Source organism: Aythya marila (assembly GCF_965140915.1).
Source record: "Aythya marila genome assembly, chromosome: 6".
In the NCBI taxonomy this organism is placed as follows: Eukaryota; Metazoa; Chordata; class Aves; order Anseriformes; family Anatidae; genus Aythya; species Aythya marila.
In genome coordinates, this window is record NC_139047.1 from 33,492,686 (window position 1) to 33,511,030 (window position 18,345).

Consider the following 18,345-nt stretch of genomic DNA (forward strand, 5'->3'; position numbering starts at 1 on the left):
GAAGCAGTCGATAATAAAGGGGGGGGGGGGGGGCACAATGAGGAACCTCTGGGTTCCAACACCCCGGGGGCTCCTCAACCGCCGCCACCTCAGCGCCAACGGCCGCCCCCCCCCCCCCCCCAACGGCCGCCCTCGCCCCGCCCCGCCCGGTGTGGGCGTGGCCCCGCGGAGTGCCCGGATGGGCTCGGCCCGGCGCGGCGCTCCCCGCCCCCTCCGTGCCCGGAAGTGTCGGCGGCGGCTCTCGGCGGCGGCTCCTCCGGCGGGGCCGTACGGGAGCCGCGAGGGGCCGCGATCGCGATGCGGCTCCGCCACCGCCCGGCCTCGCCGCTTCCGCCTCCCGCCGCTGCCCGCCGGCCGCCCGCCCCCGGCCCGGCGCTATGAGAGCCGCCGCGCCCCGGTATGTAGAGCACGGAACGGGGGAGGGGGGGAATCCGAGGGACCGGGGAGGGGTTAGGGGGAGGCGGGAGGGCTTTGTCGTGCCCCCCTCCGGTGTCCTCGGGGCTTTTCCGGAGGGCCCGGCCCGGTGCGAGCCCCCCCCGTGTGTGTGGGGGGGGTCTGGGGACGCCCCGGGGGCTGTGGGTGGCCCCGCGAGGCCGCGGCCGGGCTCCATTTTGTGGCTGGGCTGACGCTGTTTTTCAGCCGGTGATGTCATCGGCAGGTATTGCGTCACGGGAGACGTCACCGGGGGAGGCGGAGGAGGCGAAGCCGTCCCGAAATCCCAGCGGGGCCGCCCCGGTGCGGGGTTACCCCCTCCTCCCCCCTCCCCCCTCTCCAGGGCCGCCAGGTCAACCCAGTAGGTAGCGCCGCGCCGGGAAGGCGCTGCGGGAGGCAGCGGCCGGGCCCCGGACACAAAGGGAGGAAGCTCCGAGCTCGGCAGCCGGGCCCGGCCCTCCCTCGGCCTCCCCAGCGCTGCTCTGATGGGTATCGCAGGCGCTGGTGCCGCGGGGGGGCCGCAGCCGAGCCCTGCGTGTGTGTTTGTTTCGCTGCTCCGGGAGAAAAATAAAAAGTTTTGGTCCTTCTCCGGTTTTTTATAGGACTCTTTGGTATTTCTGGAAGCAAAAATTTGTTTTTAATCGGATACGGTTACCTTAGCAGGCCCTAAGTATTTCTTCTGTGCTTCTTGCATAAAGATTTTGGACAAACACCGATGCTCGTGTGTGCCTACTCCATAGTGTGCCCCCTGCAACCCTTGTAAGCAGGTATTCTATCAGCAAAAATCACTTTTAAGCAATATATCTTTTGTGCGTAAAGCTACAAACACGGCAGGGTTTGTTACATCACCAGAAGCTACTTTTAACTCTCTACTGGAAACCTGAGATTTTAAATATCCAGAAATATCTTCGGTGTTGTATTGCCTTGAAACAGCTTTCTGCCAGACTTTTAAATTCGGCTTGCTTTTAGACTGTCAGTGAAAATAAGAGTTATGTTTTGAACTGTAAGCTACTTGTTGCTATCAAAAACTTGTAGATGCTGTAGAATAAATATAAAATGGAGTTTTAAAAAACACAGGTTTTCTCTGTCCTAATCACCTGGACAAATCGTCTTGGGCAGTCAGTTGAAATTAAATATTATAAAAGCTACATTTCTCCTTTTTCCAATGCATTGTGTTTCTCTGTTAATCTTTATGTATTTGAAAACACTTAATAAGCATAGAGGAGAGAAAAAACAGTTGTTATTAACAGCACAAGTTAAAGTAGAAAGGAATTGGCTGTGGGCAGTAATAGATAATCTGGTTAAGACTTGCACATAGATCTCATCGACTTCCTTTTTCATTTATTCCTTCTTCATTTTGTGTCTGCATTTGTGGTTTTCCCACTCTGTCATGTGCACACTCTTCACCATCTACCATAACTGTTTTCTTTGTCTTGTGCCCCTGTAGAGGAGGTGACTGTAATTAGAAATTTCAAGATTGTTTACAGGTCGTTGGGCATGCTCAGAAGGAGATTTCCATGTGTCTTGTTTTACAAAACCACCCCATCTCATTCTCTTTCTGTCTGCTGGTGAGAAGTAGATGTTTGTGTTGTTTTTTCTCTGGCAATATTTTGTGGCAGGCTCATTTGTTTATTACAGGCATTTCTGTCACTTTGAAAAAAAGTCTACAACGTGCCCCTTTTGCATTTTGTGTACTTGACAAAATGTGGTTAAGAGTAAGGAAATCTTCATGAGATTGTTACTCTAATTGAGAGCAAGAACTTGATACTTGTAATCGTAAAATCCTGTGATCTTCACAATACTCTGCCCTGATCAAAGCATGAGTGCTTTGAAAAGTGTTGGTGTCGTGTCGCTTCTCTTCCTGCCTTTTTTTTTAGGTCCTCCCTCACTGCTTATGCTAAAGCACTTTGGCTTCTTCGGAGTCGCACAGATGGTGCTTCCTTAACTGTCTACCATCAAATCAGCTCAGAAGCTACACAGTCAAGTAATGATAGGGTAGCAAAGCAATGCACTGGGGATGTGTTAACCTGTGCGAATTACCTGGTTTCAGAAGCCTATTAGCATAGCAAACGTGGAGGGACATGCAGCCTTCTCCTAACTCTGTGGAGCTCATTGGACTGGAGAGGAAGAAAAACCCAATAACTCAACGCTCTGTTTCATCACAGGGGCCTTTCTGGGATGAAAGAGGAGATGCTCTTGCATCAGTGGTTGCCTAATGTGGTGCGTGTGAGGCCGTGATGAAGCTCAGCTCCACCGCTTTGGAGATGGCCTCCTTGAGGCGTTCATACCTCTGCTCTTCATACTTCAAAATTCCTGCATATTCACAGCAGATTTCTTTCCTGCTTTGATTCCTTGAGAAACTTCCCGGTTTATTTCTTTACAGCAGCTCATTTCTATTTTTCCTTGTCCTACCCATACCAAAAGTATGCTTACCAGCATCCTTGCCTCAAACAAAAGGAGGAGGCCTCTCCTTTAGTTTGTGCTTAATTAAATGAGAGACCTGGTGCAACTGTGTGAGGGGCGGAGGTATGGTTGTAATGGCAATTTTGTAGCAGTAGTTGTTACTGAGAGAGGATGGCCACTTGCCATAGCTCCGTGGCTTTCTTAAGTAGTGTGTATACTGCATTAGATAACGTGTGTTGTGCTGTTCAACTTGTGTGGTGTGGTTGAATTTTGGCAGGAGGGTGATCAGTATTGGAGTAAACTTAAACAGAAACCCCCTCAACTTTCACAACTCCGCTTTACCCAAGTTAATAGTTTTCTTGTGTGGCTCTTGGTAACCTGGTTTAAAACCATTCTTTGTGGGCTATAAAGCTTTTTTTTTTTTTTTTTTTTTTTTAATGGTCTTTGCCTGTGTGCTCGCAAAACAGTTCCTTGTGTCTGCCAACCTTCTTGTGATCAGTGTTTGCATTTAGCATTTAGGAAATGTAGTGGAAAGCGAGATGCTCCTTCTGCTGATTCAGAAACTCATTGACACGGAATGATCTGGAGAGATAACACCTTCAAATTCTCTGAATTAGATCACTCACCCACGGTGTTACCTTGTATCACCTTAAAGCCCTTTAATTTTTGTGGCAAATGTTACACTTGCCAATTTTCATTGGTTACTAGTCTTTTTTTGGGGGAAATCATAAACCGATTGTAATATATTGTCCCACTTCATGGTGTGAGAATTGGACAGTTTCTTTAGTGGAAAAGAATCTAGCTTCTTTTCCATGCTGTTTGCTCAGAGATTAAAGATGGGCAAAACAATTTTAAGTGAACTTTGTGTCAAGTTGAATGCTAGGTGAACAGAGAAAAGTATTTCTGTGTTCAGTTCTTACCTCTATTATAGAAGCTCCTTGTGTGTACTTTGCTTTTAACCACTTCTTTTTAGCATTAGAAATGTCTTAATGTGCTCTTGATTTCGTTGCTAAATTTATGGAGTGAAGCAGGCAGGTTTTATGAGCACTTACAAAATGGTAATTTACGTCTTGTGTGTGCGTGAATATTTCGTAAAGGAAATTATATCTCTTAAAAAAAAAAAACTTGAGCTCACTTAGCAGCTAAGCAGTATTTGAAGCTCTAGTTTGCTCTGTGCTCATGCTGTATGATTGCTTTAGGATGGACAGCTGCTTAGCTTTTAATTAGTCCCTAATCGAATACTGAACAGTGTCAGTCCCATCCACCTTCATGCGTGCAATGTTTGCTCTTTGCACTATATTGTGACTTAATTTCTGTAGTTCAAAGGTGAATTAACACTTGACATGTAATTTAGCTTGGAGCTTTAGAGAAAGACCAAGTAATGGTGTGCCAGGGAGAATGCCACCGAGTAGCTCCTGGCTAGGGCCAAGCTGGTGTTGGGGTGCGTGTCTGCAGCAGCTGCCCAAGTTCTTGGTCTGGAAAGGGTTTGCTGCTGTGCCATGCTGTGGGGAGGATTGATGGGTGAAACTTGGGAGCCAGGGTTTCCCTTGTCCTTCTTCCTGATTGCTGCTTTAATGCTCATCCCCTCCCAGGTGCCTGCTTATGCTTGGTTGAGTCACTTGCAAAATCAATCCCGAAGCAGGGCTACAAATGGAGGTGAAGGGAAGGAGGGGGAGCGATGACTCGCACTTGATTTATTTGCAATGCCGTGTTTTGTTGTGTATTAAATGCTTGGGAAATTAATTAGACTTGGGTGTCTGTAAAAAGGTTTGAGGTTATTTGCATCAGCTGTTCCTTCCTGAACAACTGAAATTGCGTGTAGATGCAGAGCTCCTTCTGGCCGGAGGAGCAGCTGGTGTAACTTTCTCCTCTGGTGTCATACTTTCTAGTTCTCTGTTCCATGTTGACTTTTTCTTTGGAAAACTCCTTTCCCCAAAGTTTTAATTTTCCTGGCTTTCTTTATTCAGTTTCTAATTGATGAGTGTGTTTTCTCCATTAGCATTGCCTGTAGCCTGTAAAGCATAACCATCTTCAATGTTTAAGTCAAAACAAACAGAATAAAACAAACACCCACCCACTACCTGAACTTGAAATGAATTCGAAGTACAAGTCACTTGTTGCTTTGAGTGCTTAGTGTAGGGGTGTAATGATTTGTGTTAGTTAGCTAATAATTTCTTAAAATGCTTTGGTGCAGGGACTTGTTGACTGTCTACAGAACTTAACACAATAGGGCTCTGAATTACCTCATCTGTAGACATTACCTCAGCAACACAACAAGTAGTCTTTGGTGATTTTTTAATTTTAAAACAGGTGGACTCTTTGCTAACCAGGTTTATTTTCAGAATCATTTGTTTGTAATCAAAACTCTTGAAGATAAAATCAGTAGAACAGTTTTGTAATGAATTTAGCAAACGAGTGCTTAATATAGTTTGTTTCAGCTTCTGGGATGGAGCAATATTTTATGATAACATTAAGCTTCTTTAACTGCTTTTAATGAGCCTTGTATTCACTGGTGACACTGATATTTACGTATTAAATTGAATAACTGTTGTTGTGAAAGATGACAGAATACCGTCCTTTCAACTCGTGTCATGTCTCTGCTGTGTGTGAAGATAATTGCAGCAGTTATTTGTGTACAACCAGATTTGTACCTATTTTTAGGTGTTTTTTTCCATGCCTTCAGTTCTTACACTCTGCATGAACTCACTTACAGACTTGAGTCATACTACTTCAGTTCTGGAAATGTTGTACTAGAAACCAAATGGTCTGAAATCTCTAGTTAGCTTCTTTGGGTAATTGTAGGTTGATGTACGGCACGTTGCTGAGCCAGCCACTGAAGCTGATGTGAGCTTGCAGTTAGGGCTGGTGTGTGTTGGTTTCAGAGGAGCAGGAGGGATGCGATCTTGTTTTGATGCTTTTCATCTCTGCACAAAATCTGCTGAGCTAGATCTTGCTTGTTACTTCTGTGCATGTAGGAAACGAATTTTAAAATCAAAAATGGAAAAATATTTGTGTTGAAGTGAGGATGTCATTTGCGTAATTGTGCTTTAAAACATTTTTGGAAAACAAACACTTGACATGTGGTTGGTCTGAGAAAAGAGATGCAGCCAATGTTTGGAAGAATGGATTTGCCCTATTATGTCCCATGAGAGGCTTCTGCATCTGGGGGCACCTGTATTGCTTATGGCAAAAGGTGCCTCATCCTCAGTGTTTTGTAAGGTGTGATTCCTCTCCAAAAAATAAAAAAAAAAATCATAATATATGTAGAAATAGGAGAAAAGCCTCCACAGATGATAGTCTTCTTAAGTTTTGAATGTGGCATGCTGTCTACAGTTAGCTGCTGTGGTTAGTTGCAGTAATAATCTTATCAAGCCAGATCACATTTTATTCAGTAGTCAGTAGTTTCGAATATTTCTTACAGGCCAGATACCATTTCTAAGAATTTAAATATTACTTGGTTTTGGAAATATGCTGTATCCTCTGATAGTTGAGACCTCTCGCTGAGTGGGGAGAGGAAAAATACATGGCAATACCATCATCAGCTGTGTTTTCTGTGTATCAGTTAAATTCTAGCCTCATACCCTTCACAGAAACTTTGTGTTTATTGCAAAGATGGGCTTGCTGCTTGGTGTCAGCTGGCTTCTTCCTTTCCTGATAGTAGATTGTATTTTTTTTTTTTTTCCCCTCCTGTTTCTTTTCTGTGAAGGCAACTTGGCGGAGCGGCACGGCAGGCGTCGTGCTGCTCCTCAGTGTCGGGGTGAATCACGGTGGGTCTGCCCCTGATGTGGCGGAGGTGAGAAGCAGCAGGCCAGCTCCGGCTTTTTGCCTGCCTCCCTGACGTCAGGGAAGATGAAGCAAACCTCCGGCCGTAGCTCATGGAGACCTTTGCAGGCCCAGCGGCTCCAGGACAGCAGGGAAGCACCGGGAGGGATTTGACTTACCCATGCGAGCAGTGAGGGCAGCAGCAGGTGCTCTGGAGGCATGGCTTGTGATGGAGGGCAGCTGGCCGTGGTGGTGGCTGCTGTGTGCGGTGTTTTGTGGGGTGTGTTTCCAGCAACAGCCTCCCAAAGGCAGCTGAAGAAGTGTCCTACAAACGAGCAAGCTCTATCTGATTAAATCAGCAGCCTTTTATCAGCCCCAGTTGCTTTTGTCAAGCTGTGATCTGTTTAACCATGCTCGGATTAGCCAGGCTGCCCCAAGGGGCCTATGCCTGCCCCCTCATAATATTTGCCTTACTGCTGTGTTTAAACTTCAGTAAAGCAGCCTACACATAGAGGAACAAACTGGTGGTGTAAGTAGGTGAAAAAAGTGAGCAAGCATCCTGCATAACAAAATGTAAGATTTCAGGTATTCACACTTTGGTATCTAGTGCTTTTTGCAAGAGCCCATTTTTTCTTGGTGCTTAGAATGTACTCCTAGGCTTCAGTTCCAATCCTCAAAAACTTGCACAGGTTTGTGTTGCGTGAATAGATGTTAGCCTTTTGGGGGAGTTCCCCAGCAGGGCATCCTGATGTGGACCATCCTTTCTCCCTTGCCCTCGCAGCCCCAGGTGAGCAGCCTGGAGCTGAAAGCAAGAGCAGCAAGGTTTGTCCTCCCCAGCTGGAGAAGCACTGGGGCTTAGTGCCTGAAGCCAGAGTGCTCATTGCTAAGCAGTCTCTTGTGAGGTGCTCATCACCATGGTCCAATGGAAAGTGAAAGCCATAGGAGTCTTTTAGAAATTATTTCTTTAAAAAGAGTTTAGCCTTTGCGAGGAAAACAATTTTAATATTACTTTTGTACCATTTTTTAATGTTACTTATGCTCAGCCCTTACTCTGCTTTAATCTATAGTTTTAAAAGTTTATTGCTGCTGAGTTAGTTTAACCTGTCTATAAAGAGGTAAGACATGCTTTGAAAATTTATTGTCTTGAGCAAAAAAGACTGCTGGAAGTAGGAGAAATAGTAGGAAACTGCAAAGGTTTGAATGGCTTTTGTTGTGGAAAAATGCACCTTAAGCAGATTATTTTTGAGTTGTTCTGAAATCTAAAAGTAGAAGTAAACTAATATCTGGTTGGTTTTGAAACAACAGAGTAGGAAAAACTGTGTACCTGTATTTGAGCTTTGGAAATCAGTTTCTGTAGGATAAGAACGTTAGATTATTTTTTATTTTTTTTTTAACCCTGTGCACGTGTGAACTTGTTGATGTCTTTCTAGGACTGTTTCTGCTTTCATGATTTTCATGAGGTGTTCATATTGTAACACTTCCAGAGATTCTTACTTCATATTCACCAAAGGGAGTGAATGTGCAGCTCTACCTCTTGACCTGCCTGCCTTTCGTAGGATGCTGCTGTGGATGACCTTTAATACCCAGTTCACTGAAATTAATTGTTCTGAGACTGTTTAGGTGAACTAGCATCAAGTGCAGTCTGGTTCTCTAATTTGCTTTGGTGTTTTTGCTTAGTTTCCTAGCATATAAATGTAAGTTGCTTTTTGCACAGGATGTAGTATTTTTTGTGACTGTTTTGCTACGAGTCACTGACTAGGTGTGAGATGAGCTGTACCTCTTACAAAATTTCCACGAAGATGCAGCTGTGTATGCAAATTTGTTCACTGTTTGCCATGATAGGTAACAGGGAAGTGAATGATCAAAAAAAAACATCTGATAACATTTGTGAGTATAAGCTTTTGGCTGCCGAAAGCAATTGTTATCGCTTCAGTATGAATTTTCCAGGTAATAACAATCTGCAAAGGTTAGTGAGCAGAGCATTATGCTGCTATTTCTCTGTACAACTTCTCTGGAGCAAATAAGCACCTGTCTCTAGGGCATGTGGTCCAATGCTTTACACTAATCCCATGATTTTTTTTTTTTTTTAAAGACCCCCACCCAACTAACTAAATCTTTCAAAGAAGTTTTTTATGCAAAAAGAATATCAAGGTTCTTATTTTCAATTTGGTAAACTTCTGATTGTGTGTAACTGAAGTATTTGGAAAAAATAATTCTTCATTTGTTATACTTCCACATGCCAGTGATTTGTTTGAGTGAGAGTAATGGAGTGAAACTAAGGAGAGAGAAAGATCACTTTGGCTGTATAGCATGGGAAAAAAAGAAGACAGCAGTTGACTATTAAAACAGAATAGCTTCCCAAGAGGAATAGTGGTGGAAATGCCCATCTTTTGCGTCCCATAAAGCTAGACTAAAATGAAATTGAAATGCTTTAAGAAATAATTTTGCATTTCTTCTCTGGGGAAATGGATAGATGACTCCTGTAGGGAATAGTCTAGGTTATCTAATGTGGAGTTTCCCATATTATAGCACAATAATGCAAGGCTAATGCTGAGGGATTTTTATTAACAAGCTTGGCTGATGTAGACTAGACAGTTGTGGTTCAGACTCTGCTAGAAACTGGGTTTTCTCTTGTAAAATTCAGCTTATTTTTTTTGAGGCTTAAGATGGGAAAGAAAATTCAGAGAAAAGCACAAAAAATGGCGTACTCAATTGTAGTTCTTACAACAAATAGTATAATCTTGCTAATTTTGAGCTGCTGGCTTCAGTGTTATTGGTTACAGCTGCTACCCCATCCCCTTGAGGAGCTGTGCATTTTGCATGTGCCTGGTTTTGCCTTGCTGGGGTCTTCTGCGGGAGCACCTCAGGATGTGCTTTTAAACTCCGTGTCCTAGCTGCAGCTATTTTAAGCTGTGCCTGCCCCAGCTGTCTGCCCCAGCTCTTCCCTAGAGTTCACTGTCCCTGGAGCAGGGGTGACGGGGATGTAAACGTAGTTTCTCAGCTGTCACAGTCCAGGGTAGTATTTTTTGGTCTCTGGAGTTAGGATTTGGCTTGCAGTGTGGGTGCTGAGGGGTGTTTGTGCTTGCTGATGGGTGGCATGGGTGAGACCTTGTGCTGAAGCAGCTAAGAGCGCCTAGATCTTGTGATCTAAGCCTCAAAACTGGTGTAGGTTTGTGCGTTTCCAGTGAAACGTATGCTTAAGTAAGCATTTTTGGTATGACGTTCAAAAAACCCTTCCTTTTACCTATTATGGGCCTTTTACTTCTCCAATGAGTCTTTATAGGGTATTTTCTGTGTGTAACTCAACTGCTGTTCCCTTCTACTTGCCCTGAAAAGGAAACTTACACATTAGAAGTGCTGCAAATGAAGCTAGATGTAGCCATGTGCTCAATCTACAGTTTTTCTAACTTTGGGGTGGCAGAGGTGTGGAAAAACTGTGTATGTGTGTATATATATATATATAAAAAAAAAAAAAAAAAAAAAAAACACCTGCAATTAAGTATTAGTAATTCTGTGCACTCAAATGTTGCAGTGTTAGATAGGGATTAAATTCAATAAATATTGAGCACAGTATTTAAATAATTCTTTGGGTATACCCCGAGTCCGTTCTCAGAGAAGATGCTGCTGCTGAATAAATTGGAAAGCTGCCTAAGCTTAATAGACCTTTCACATGTCTGTTATTGTGCTGTGTATCATCCAGCAGAAAATTTGGTTTAATACAGTTAGCTAATAGGAAATGTGCAGCAATTCTTTCATAAAGATCAATTGTGGAGAGATGCAAATCCTGCCAATTAAGAAACAATTCTATCTTTTACAAAGTTTTCTTTCTACTAGTAATGTCTTATGAATTTTTGTAAGCGTAATCGGCTTAAAAGACCAACTCTTAAACAGGAAAAAAAAAAAAGGTAAACTTCTCTCTTCAGCTGGATGATATTTTTTAAGTCTCTAGGGTTTGGAGAGAAAGATAATGTGCCTTGTGTGGATTTGAGCAGCATTGAAGCCTGTTTAATCAGCTGCAGGAGCTCCATGCTGGTGGATAAGCCGGACCCGGCTGGCAGGAGGTGTGCAAGAACTGCTACTGAGCAGAAAGGAGCGTGGCTTTCATGGGGTTTAACCCTGAAATACCTGGTGGGTGGCCGCCTGTTTTGGCCTTTATAAGTTGATGTTATGTAAAACTGAGTATGAACGGGAGGATCATGTCAGGAGGGATGCAGATGTGACCAGATGTGTGCAGATGTGGGATCTGTTGGCATGGCCATTTATTAGGCTTTCTTTAGACGCTACTAAATGATGTTAGTGTCGGTCACTCTGGGTAAGTTGCTCTAGTTCTTGTTAGCTGATGAATGCCTGAAGTAATTTGGTTAGAGACGTGTGATGTTTGAGGCAGGGCAGGTTCCCTGGACTCTTTCTGGGGTGTTTTGGAAGCTCGGCCCAGTAATGGTTTGGGAGCACACTGGACTTCCCTGTTAGGTGTTGCCTTGCTCCTCGGCTGCTGGACAGGACTTGAGTCAGCCCACGCCGTGCCTCTTGTTCAGTTATATCATGTGGTGAGTGCTGAAGTCCTGTGGTGTGCCAAAACATCCTGGGAGGGGATGCTTGGGCCTGTGCAAGAAGGATCAGCAGGGACTGGCCTTCCAGTTCCCAACGTGCTTCATCCTCACTTTTGAGGGAGCGGGATGGGGTCACTGACTTGGTGAATTGATCCATGGCTAGGTTCTGGCAGGCTGCGTTGAACTTTCAGGGTCTCTTGGATGCTGTACAGAAGGCAGTTTGTCCAATTCTGCTAGTAATTTGCTGACTGTTGCACCATACTGAAATAGAGGAGGCATCGCAGTGGTCACTTCTTAATATGCACGCATGCACCTCTTACGCTACTGCTGCTCTGATGAAGGAAATACTAGGTTATAGGAGTTGTACTGAGCTTCCACTCTTCCCTGTGAGAGCTCACAAAAGATGATGCTATCGCTTAAGGAAATTCTTGAAATAAGTTTTGAAGTGTTTTGCAGGTTTATTATTGAGGGATTAGAGGATTTCTCTCTGTGGTATTTTCTTTGTGCATACAAGTGCATTGATTCCAACACAGCATGTAAGACTCAATGTGTTTTTCTATAGCTATGAGGTTGAAAAGTAACTTTTTCTAGAATAATCTTGATAAATATTCAATTTATGGGAATAATTTCTGGGAAGGGAAACGAGATAATGTTTGGAACTCAATATAAAACTGGTGTATAAAGTACTTTTGAAGATCTCTTTTAAAAAGTAAAAGGAAAAAAGTTAGAGCTTATACAGCTTTTGATAAAATTTAGTGTATATAAATGTTATGGATGATAGTCTATTTTCTTTACACTGCGTTTGTGAGTAATTAGAGGGAATTAACTTCAGATAGCTTGAAGCTTAATACAAGTAATTCTTTGAACAGGAAACTACTTCAACTGCTAAAGAAAATGGGCTTTGAGAAGCTGCGTTTCCTTTTTTTTCTCTTCCCACTACTGCTCTGCCAGTAGTGCTGAGCTCTGCAAAGATGCTGATTTTAGAGACCGGTCTGTTGGGCACAATGGTTAGCTGGTGCCATCTATACCTTACAAGACCAGGAGAAGTGGTAAGCCCGTCACGTTGGGGATCTGAAAGTACAGGTTAAGTAACATAGTTTGGGGCTTTTCCCCTCTTTTGAAGTATGACAATGAAAGTGGATTCTCAGAGTAAGTCATCGATGATTGCATGGCGTTAAAAATGGGTACAGCACTTTGCTGAGGAAAAAAAAATCAGGTTACTTGACACACTTTAAAGATATCTGTAATTTCCGTTTTGTAAAGCTGGAAATTACTTCTCATTCACTAAAACTTTTTAGTGTTCCCAAGTGAGTGGAGACGTGCAAGTTCCCTCCAGCAGTCGGACGTCTTCCCAGGGAAATGTTTGCACAGGCTGCTTTGTTGAGCCCTGTCCAGGCAGGCGTGGCGTTGCCTGAAAAATCATCGGTGCTGTGACATGATAATGTCCCGTCACCTCCAATGCTTTGTGTGCAATAGCGGGCAGAGGAGTAAATGCAGGTTCTAGCATGAAAATTGCCCCTGTGAGTAAGTAGCTTCATCCTGCTGATAACAAGCCCTCCTTCCTGCACTTTGTTGGTATAATTCCACCCTGTCCTTGTCTAACAGGGGTCGTCAGCTGCAGCTCCATCTGCTCCCGGCCGCTTCATCTAATAGGCTCTGAGGAGGGTTTGGTACTTGAAGACCTTTTTTTTTGTGTGAGCTGATCACAGTGGCTAATCAATGATTCATAAACACTTTCTTCAAAGTAGTATTTAGCCTTTTCCCCATGCAAAGCTCAGAACAAGGGGTAACTGTGTAGGTGCATCCTTCTGCCTGCTTGCAGTCTGTCCCCTCAAGGCCCGCTTGGTGCTGGCAACCCTCAACTTATTGAATCCATGCCCAAAAATACAGTAAGATACAAATCTGTTCCTCAAAGACATGTCAGGAGCTCTGGAAAGTCAGTTTTCTGCTCCTAATGCGGTAATTGGAAACTTTACCAAAAGTTGAAGCCACTCTGAAGGATGTGAAAAGCGTGCTTGGTCACGGCTCCTGCCAGAAATTAGTAAATAATAAAAGCCACGCAGCAGGTTGAAGCAGTCTCTGAAGCACAGATGCCTTGGGTAGAACCAGGTACAGAGACAGACTGACGGGGAAATAATGGAGGGGCAGGTAGTAACCACCTTCACTTAGACCCAGTCTCGTTTGTCGGGCTCATTTAGCTGTGAGACAGGAGGGAGCAGGCAGCTGCCAGTAGCTGGCCTCAGGTCACGGGGTGCTTCGTAAGGGGGATGCTATACAGAGCTTACTTTAAGCCTCTTTCAGTTTGGTGACCCCTTCGGGGCAACCTTGTCTCTTCTGTAATTACTGGACTTCTAGGAGCTGGCTGGTCTAAGGTACTGAAAGAGCTCAGGAACATGACAGAAAAAAATAAAATGGGGCAAGCGAGTTCCACTTTCTGAATTTAACACTTGACTGTCACCAGTTACCATCTACAGAAAATACGAATTAAATGCTGAAGGCTTCCAGAAGTAAACATAAGTTTTATGTGGAAGGAAAAGCTTTATTTCTTACGGGAAGCAGCTGAATTGTATTTTTGATTAAACTTGAATTGTCTCAGTGATCCACATCTTGCATGAGACTTATCCAATGATTTTTTTTTTGCCTTGTAGTTGATATCTTTGCAGAGAACTTTAGCTGATTGTGTAGCATCTTCTTTATTTGACAACAACTGGGAATGGTTTTTCTCCCCAAGACTTTACACATTCATCGTCCAGAGTGTTTTCCATGTCAACAGGCTTTAATGTACAAGGGCTAATTAATATTGCAAGTGGGTGAGAAGAGGTCCCAGAAGGGCATGAAGGAAAGCATCCAGGGAGGGTCATTGTGATTCACAGAGAAGTTTTCTCCCCCATAGAAAGGGAATCATTCTCCATTCATTGTGACTGAATTGTGCATATTCTTTCAGGGTGTTCTTACCTACATTTATATAAAACCTTGCTTCTAAGTGTATTGCCCATCTCTGAAAAGTTCCAGCATGATTAGTGATGTGCAACCACCTCCTTCCAGTAATGCAAATAACACGTTTTTGCAAGTAAAAAGATGAAGCTAGCGTTCCAGGAAGGTTGTAGTCTTCTGATCTTCTTTAATGGTAGCAGGAAACGATTTAAAAAAACTTACTGTACTGAGAGAAAATGTTTAATTGTGACTTTCATCCAACTTGACCAGGGTTTGCTTCACTTCTCTTTAGCAACTTCTTGGAGCTGCTTAAGTGAGAAACAACGCGTCTGGCAGGTCTCTGTCGAAAGATGACAGCAAAGCCTCTAAAGGAGGGTCACCAGTAACCCAGAGCCACTCCAACATGTCTCTATTCTTTTATTAATTATGTAAAAGGCTAGGGCAAGTAGACTGACTAATTACATGTCTAGTTAGATGTCATGAATCTGGGCATGTGACTCAATTTCTGATGGGAAGGAGAAATTGCAGTGCTTGGTGGTAACCTGTAACAAGATTGCTCTGTTTGTTATTGGAAAATTCTTCAGATTTGGCAAGTTAGCTTCAACTGTTTCAGTTCAGTGCTTCAGCAGGCAGCCAGCAAGTGGTTGTGATTATTATTGTGATTATTGAGTGCTCACAAGGCCCTAGGTAGCCTCCAAATCAAAGGAAAAGATCCCGAGGAAAGTTATAACATGACTGGAGTGACCAAGGTGTGATAATTTTAAAAGGAGATGTTGAAGCAAAGTTGTTAGTGGCACTGTATGCTGCATAGACACTTGTTTTTATAAAGTACAGCATGAGGATTCAGCTTGCAGATTTGGCGTACAAGTGGTCATCAATGAATATTTGACACCTAGTTTGTCTAAATAGCAAAACAATTTTAACATTCAGGTTTTGTTTTCAGTTACATCATTTTGTAAACACAGCAATATGGATATCGAAACATAGATCCTTCCATGCTTACAGAGGGTGACAAAAGAAAAACATATGAATTTCTTCAATTACTTTTTTTTTTTTTTTTTTTAGGAGAATTACTGAAGTCTGGATTGCTATTTTGATACTATAACCTGCAATAAGTGGCAATGTCAAGGGTTCCCACCCCACCTCCTCCTGGGGAGATGTCCAGTGGACCTGTGGCTGAAAGCTGGTGTTACACACAGGTGAAATTGCATGAATTCCAATGGCTTTATTTTCCTTTATTTTCTAGTCATAATAACCATTTAAAAACAATTTGTAAAAATATTGAGTTGTGCTGATAATCTAATTCTCATAATTAATGTTTGATGTACAAACTACATTTTATTGAAATTTTTCTACATGTTTTGTTCAGGTTAAAGTAGTAAAATTTTCCTACATGTGGACCATTAATAACTTCAGTTTCTGCCGAGAAGAAATGGGTGAAGTTTTAAAGAGTTCTACCTTTTCATCAGGGCCAAATGACAAAATGAAGTGGTAAGGTCGTTATTCTTGCAACTGCTTTTTTTTTTTCCTATTTTTTCTCCCATTAGCAAAAGCTGCAAAATATAGTTGTGAATAAATAATAAAATTAAGACATTTCTTGAAGTTTCGTTGTAGGTACAGATTGCTGCTGGTTTCGTAGTCTCAATAATCATGAGGGAAACACTTGTTTTAGTAGCACATGTAGTATCTTAAAAAATTAATACAGATTTGAATTTATTCTGTGTATGACTTTAAAAATGTAAATTTTCTGCATTTCTTTCAGGTGCCTGAGAGTGAATCCAAAGGGATTAGATGATGAAAGCAAAGACTACCTGTCATTATATTTGCTTTTAGTCAGTTGTCCAAAAAGTGAAGTCAGAGCAAAATTCAAGTTTTCCCTGCTGAATGCTAAAAGAGAAGAAACTAAAGCAATGGGTAAGGGAATCTTAATGTAGTGCCTGAAGATCTATAAGAGCATTCCAAAGAAAGTTAGCTTTGTACTTTTTTCAATTAAAACAGAGTTTAACACTGAGAGAAACTTGAAAATATCTTTTTAAATATCCTTTTAGAAAGTTAATTAAAAATCTTTTCACACATTTTTGATCACTGAGCTATGTTAATTTCTCCTGAGCAGTATAAATTACAATGCACTGCCAAGTGCCATCGCTTCAGATTCTTGTCACCTAACTTTTCTAGCAGATCATTCTTGCTTCCTGTCAGTAGAGTTGTTTGCTTGTTTCTAACTTCAGTGAAAGTGTTTGATTTCCATAGTTAATTAGGCTAAACAAGCAGTGGTTTTTGTTTTTACACACACTTTTATGATGTTTTCATCTACTTCATCTGATTTACACTGTAATCAGTTTAAAGACATGAGTCATGTACCCATGGAACTAGAAGACTTTGAAGTAATTTATTGGATTTAATTGCCTCTTGATATGAAAAATGTTTGGCTCTTTTTTCAAACTTAAAAGCACAACTTTGACTGGAAACGCTTTTTGGGAAACTTTGGGACAGCTGGAATTCTCATGAAAACATGTGCTTTCAAGAGCTGGACTCTTTTTTTTTTTTTTTTTTTTTACACTAAATACTGAAAGGTATCTGAAGAAGTGAAACATGCTAGAAGGATTTAGTCTAAGATTCAAATGAAATATGTTAATACATGTTTAGAAAAAGTATATACCTGTATGGTAGCGTGACTTCTGTAGGGTTCAGACGAATATGAAAAAGGTTCAGCATTCACTGTTTTTTTTTTTCCTTTTTCTATAGAATTAAGTTACTTAAATGTACTTTTCGTTTCATGAGGGCTCAATAAAAAGTATAAATCCCTAGTCACCTTTCAGTTGTTTGTTTATCTCTGGGAAAATAGTTTAAATGCCTGTTTCCCAAAGCACAATCATGTCATTACCTGAAACTAGCAGAATGTATGCTGTGGGGGCATTAACTAGTAGCTGAAAGTGGAAGTGTCTTTTAGTCTGCTTGCCAAAATACAAGGTAATGCTCTGTGTAATACTAAACTCTACCATCTCCAGTCTGACCTATGAATCTGATTTAGCACAACAGTCAAATGCTGGCTTAATGCAAGCAGGTTTGTGCTGTTGCTAATCCTGTGTGTGAAAAATCAGTCTGCTTTTTTTTCCCTTTCCTACTTCAGATGCTGCAAGGTCTCTTAAGCCCTGTTATGTTGCAAGTTCTGATTTATTTATTTATTTATTTATTTATTTTGGAAAATCTGTAGTTCTCCAGTACTTACGTTCAAAGTCTTCTGGAGGGTTTGCTTTGTTCTTTGAATAGCTCTGTAGTTTCTTTATCCATCCACTAGTTTACCTTTTCTCTCTCTGCAAACTGGGTCTTAACATTTTGGTTCAAGGTAGCAATTCCATGCCACTTTTTCCTTATATGACTGGACCCACTTGTAATATCTAATGTAAATCCACAAAGCTGAGTGTAAATCCAAAAACATTAAATAGTTGGATTCTTTGGAAAAGAAATAAATGTACATACTTAACTCCATATTCATCCTCTTCCAAAATGCTGCCCTAAATGAGGGCCATACAATGTAGGGCGGGAGGGATCTGAAGATTATTTGTCAGGCAGTCCTTGAAATGCTAAAAATCACAAGGTGTTAGAAAAGAACCTAAAGAATATGTCTTAAGTTTCTTCAATAGTAGCTGTCCTGTATTTGCACTGCAGGAATTAAACATCTTTTCATTTTGGGAAATTACCAACAGAAATCTTATTTCTTGGACTTTGCAGCCATTTACCATCTGCTCCTGGAGAGGCTCTGTTTTTATTTATACAGTGTAATGATGCCCGACTTTTGATGTCCTTTGTTAATTGATAATTCATGCACAGACTGCCACTTCGAGTGATGAAGCTTGTCAGTTCTTGAGTTGTTCTTCCTTTTTTTTTTTTTAATGTAAGCCGCCAGTAAGACATTTTCATCTACTTTTGGTGAAAGAGCTGTTGTGAATCTCATTTATCCAGCTGTTGAAAGTGGGAACAATCAGCTTGATATGTTTGTTTTTTTAACACAAACTTGACCATCTAACATACCATATATTTCAGTGAGGCTACTAAGTTAACTGTAGAGAAGTTAGACTTTACTTATGTCTTTATTTTGGAATTTGTAGGAGTGCTTTTAAACTTGATTCTGTCTTGAAAGATACTTTACGTCCATAACAAACTTCAGACTTCAGTCTTCTGTGAAGAACTTATAAATTTAAATGCCTATTCACAAAGCAGCTGAAATGATTAAATGATTCTTGTCCAGCATTTTTTGGATTTA

At 41.8% G+C, this 18,345-nt stretch overlaps 1 protein-coding gene across 1 annotated transcript in view; it reads left to right on the forward strand.

Moving 5' to 3' along the window:
- Positions 1 to 201: 201 nt before the first annotated feature.
- The window catches only part of SPOPL (speckle type BTB/POZ protein like), a 33,074-nt gene continuing 14,930 nt past the window's right edge, over positions 202 to 18,345 (forward strand). Inside the window, exons 1-4 of the mRNA XM_082763675.1 lie at positions 202 to 397; positions 15,147 to 15,280; positions 15,451 to 15,572; positions 15,844 to 15,995. Of these exons, the coding sequence (XP_082619801.1) occupies positions 15,203 to 15,280; positions 15,451 to 15,572; positions 15,844 to 15,995 (352 nt within the window). The 5' untranslated portion in view covers positions 202 to 397; positions 15,147 to 15,202. The remainder of the gene's footprint in view (positions 398 to 15,146; positions 15,281 to 15,450; positions 15,573 to 15,843; positions 15,996 to 18,345) is intronic.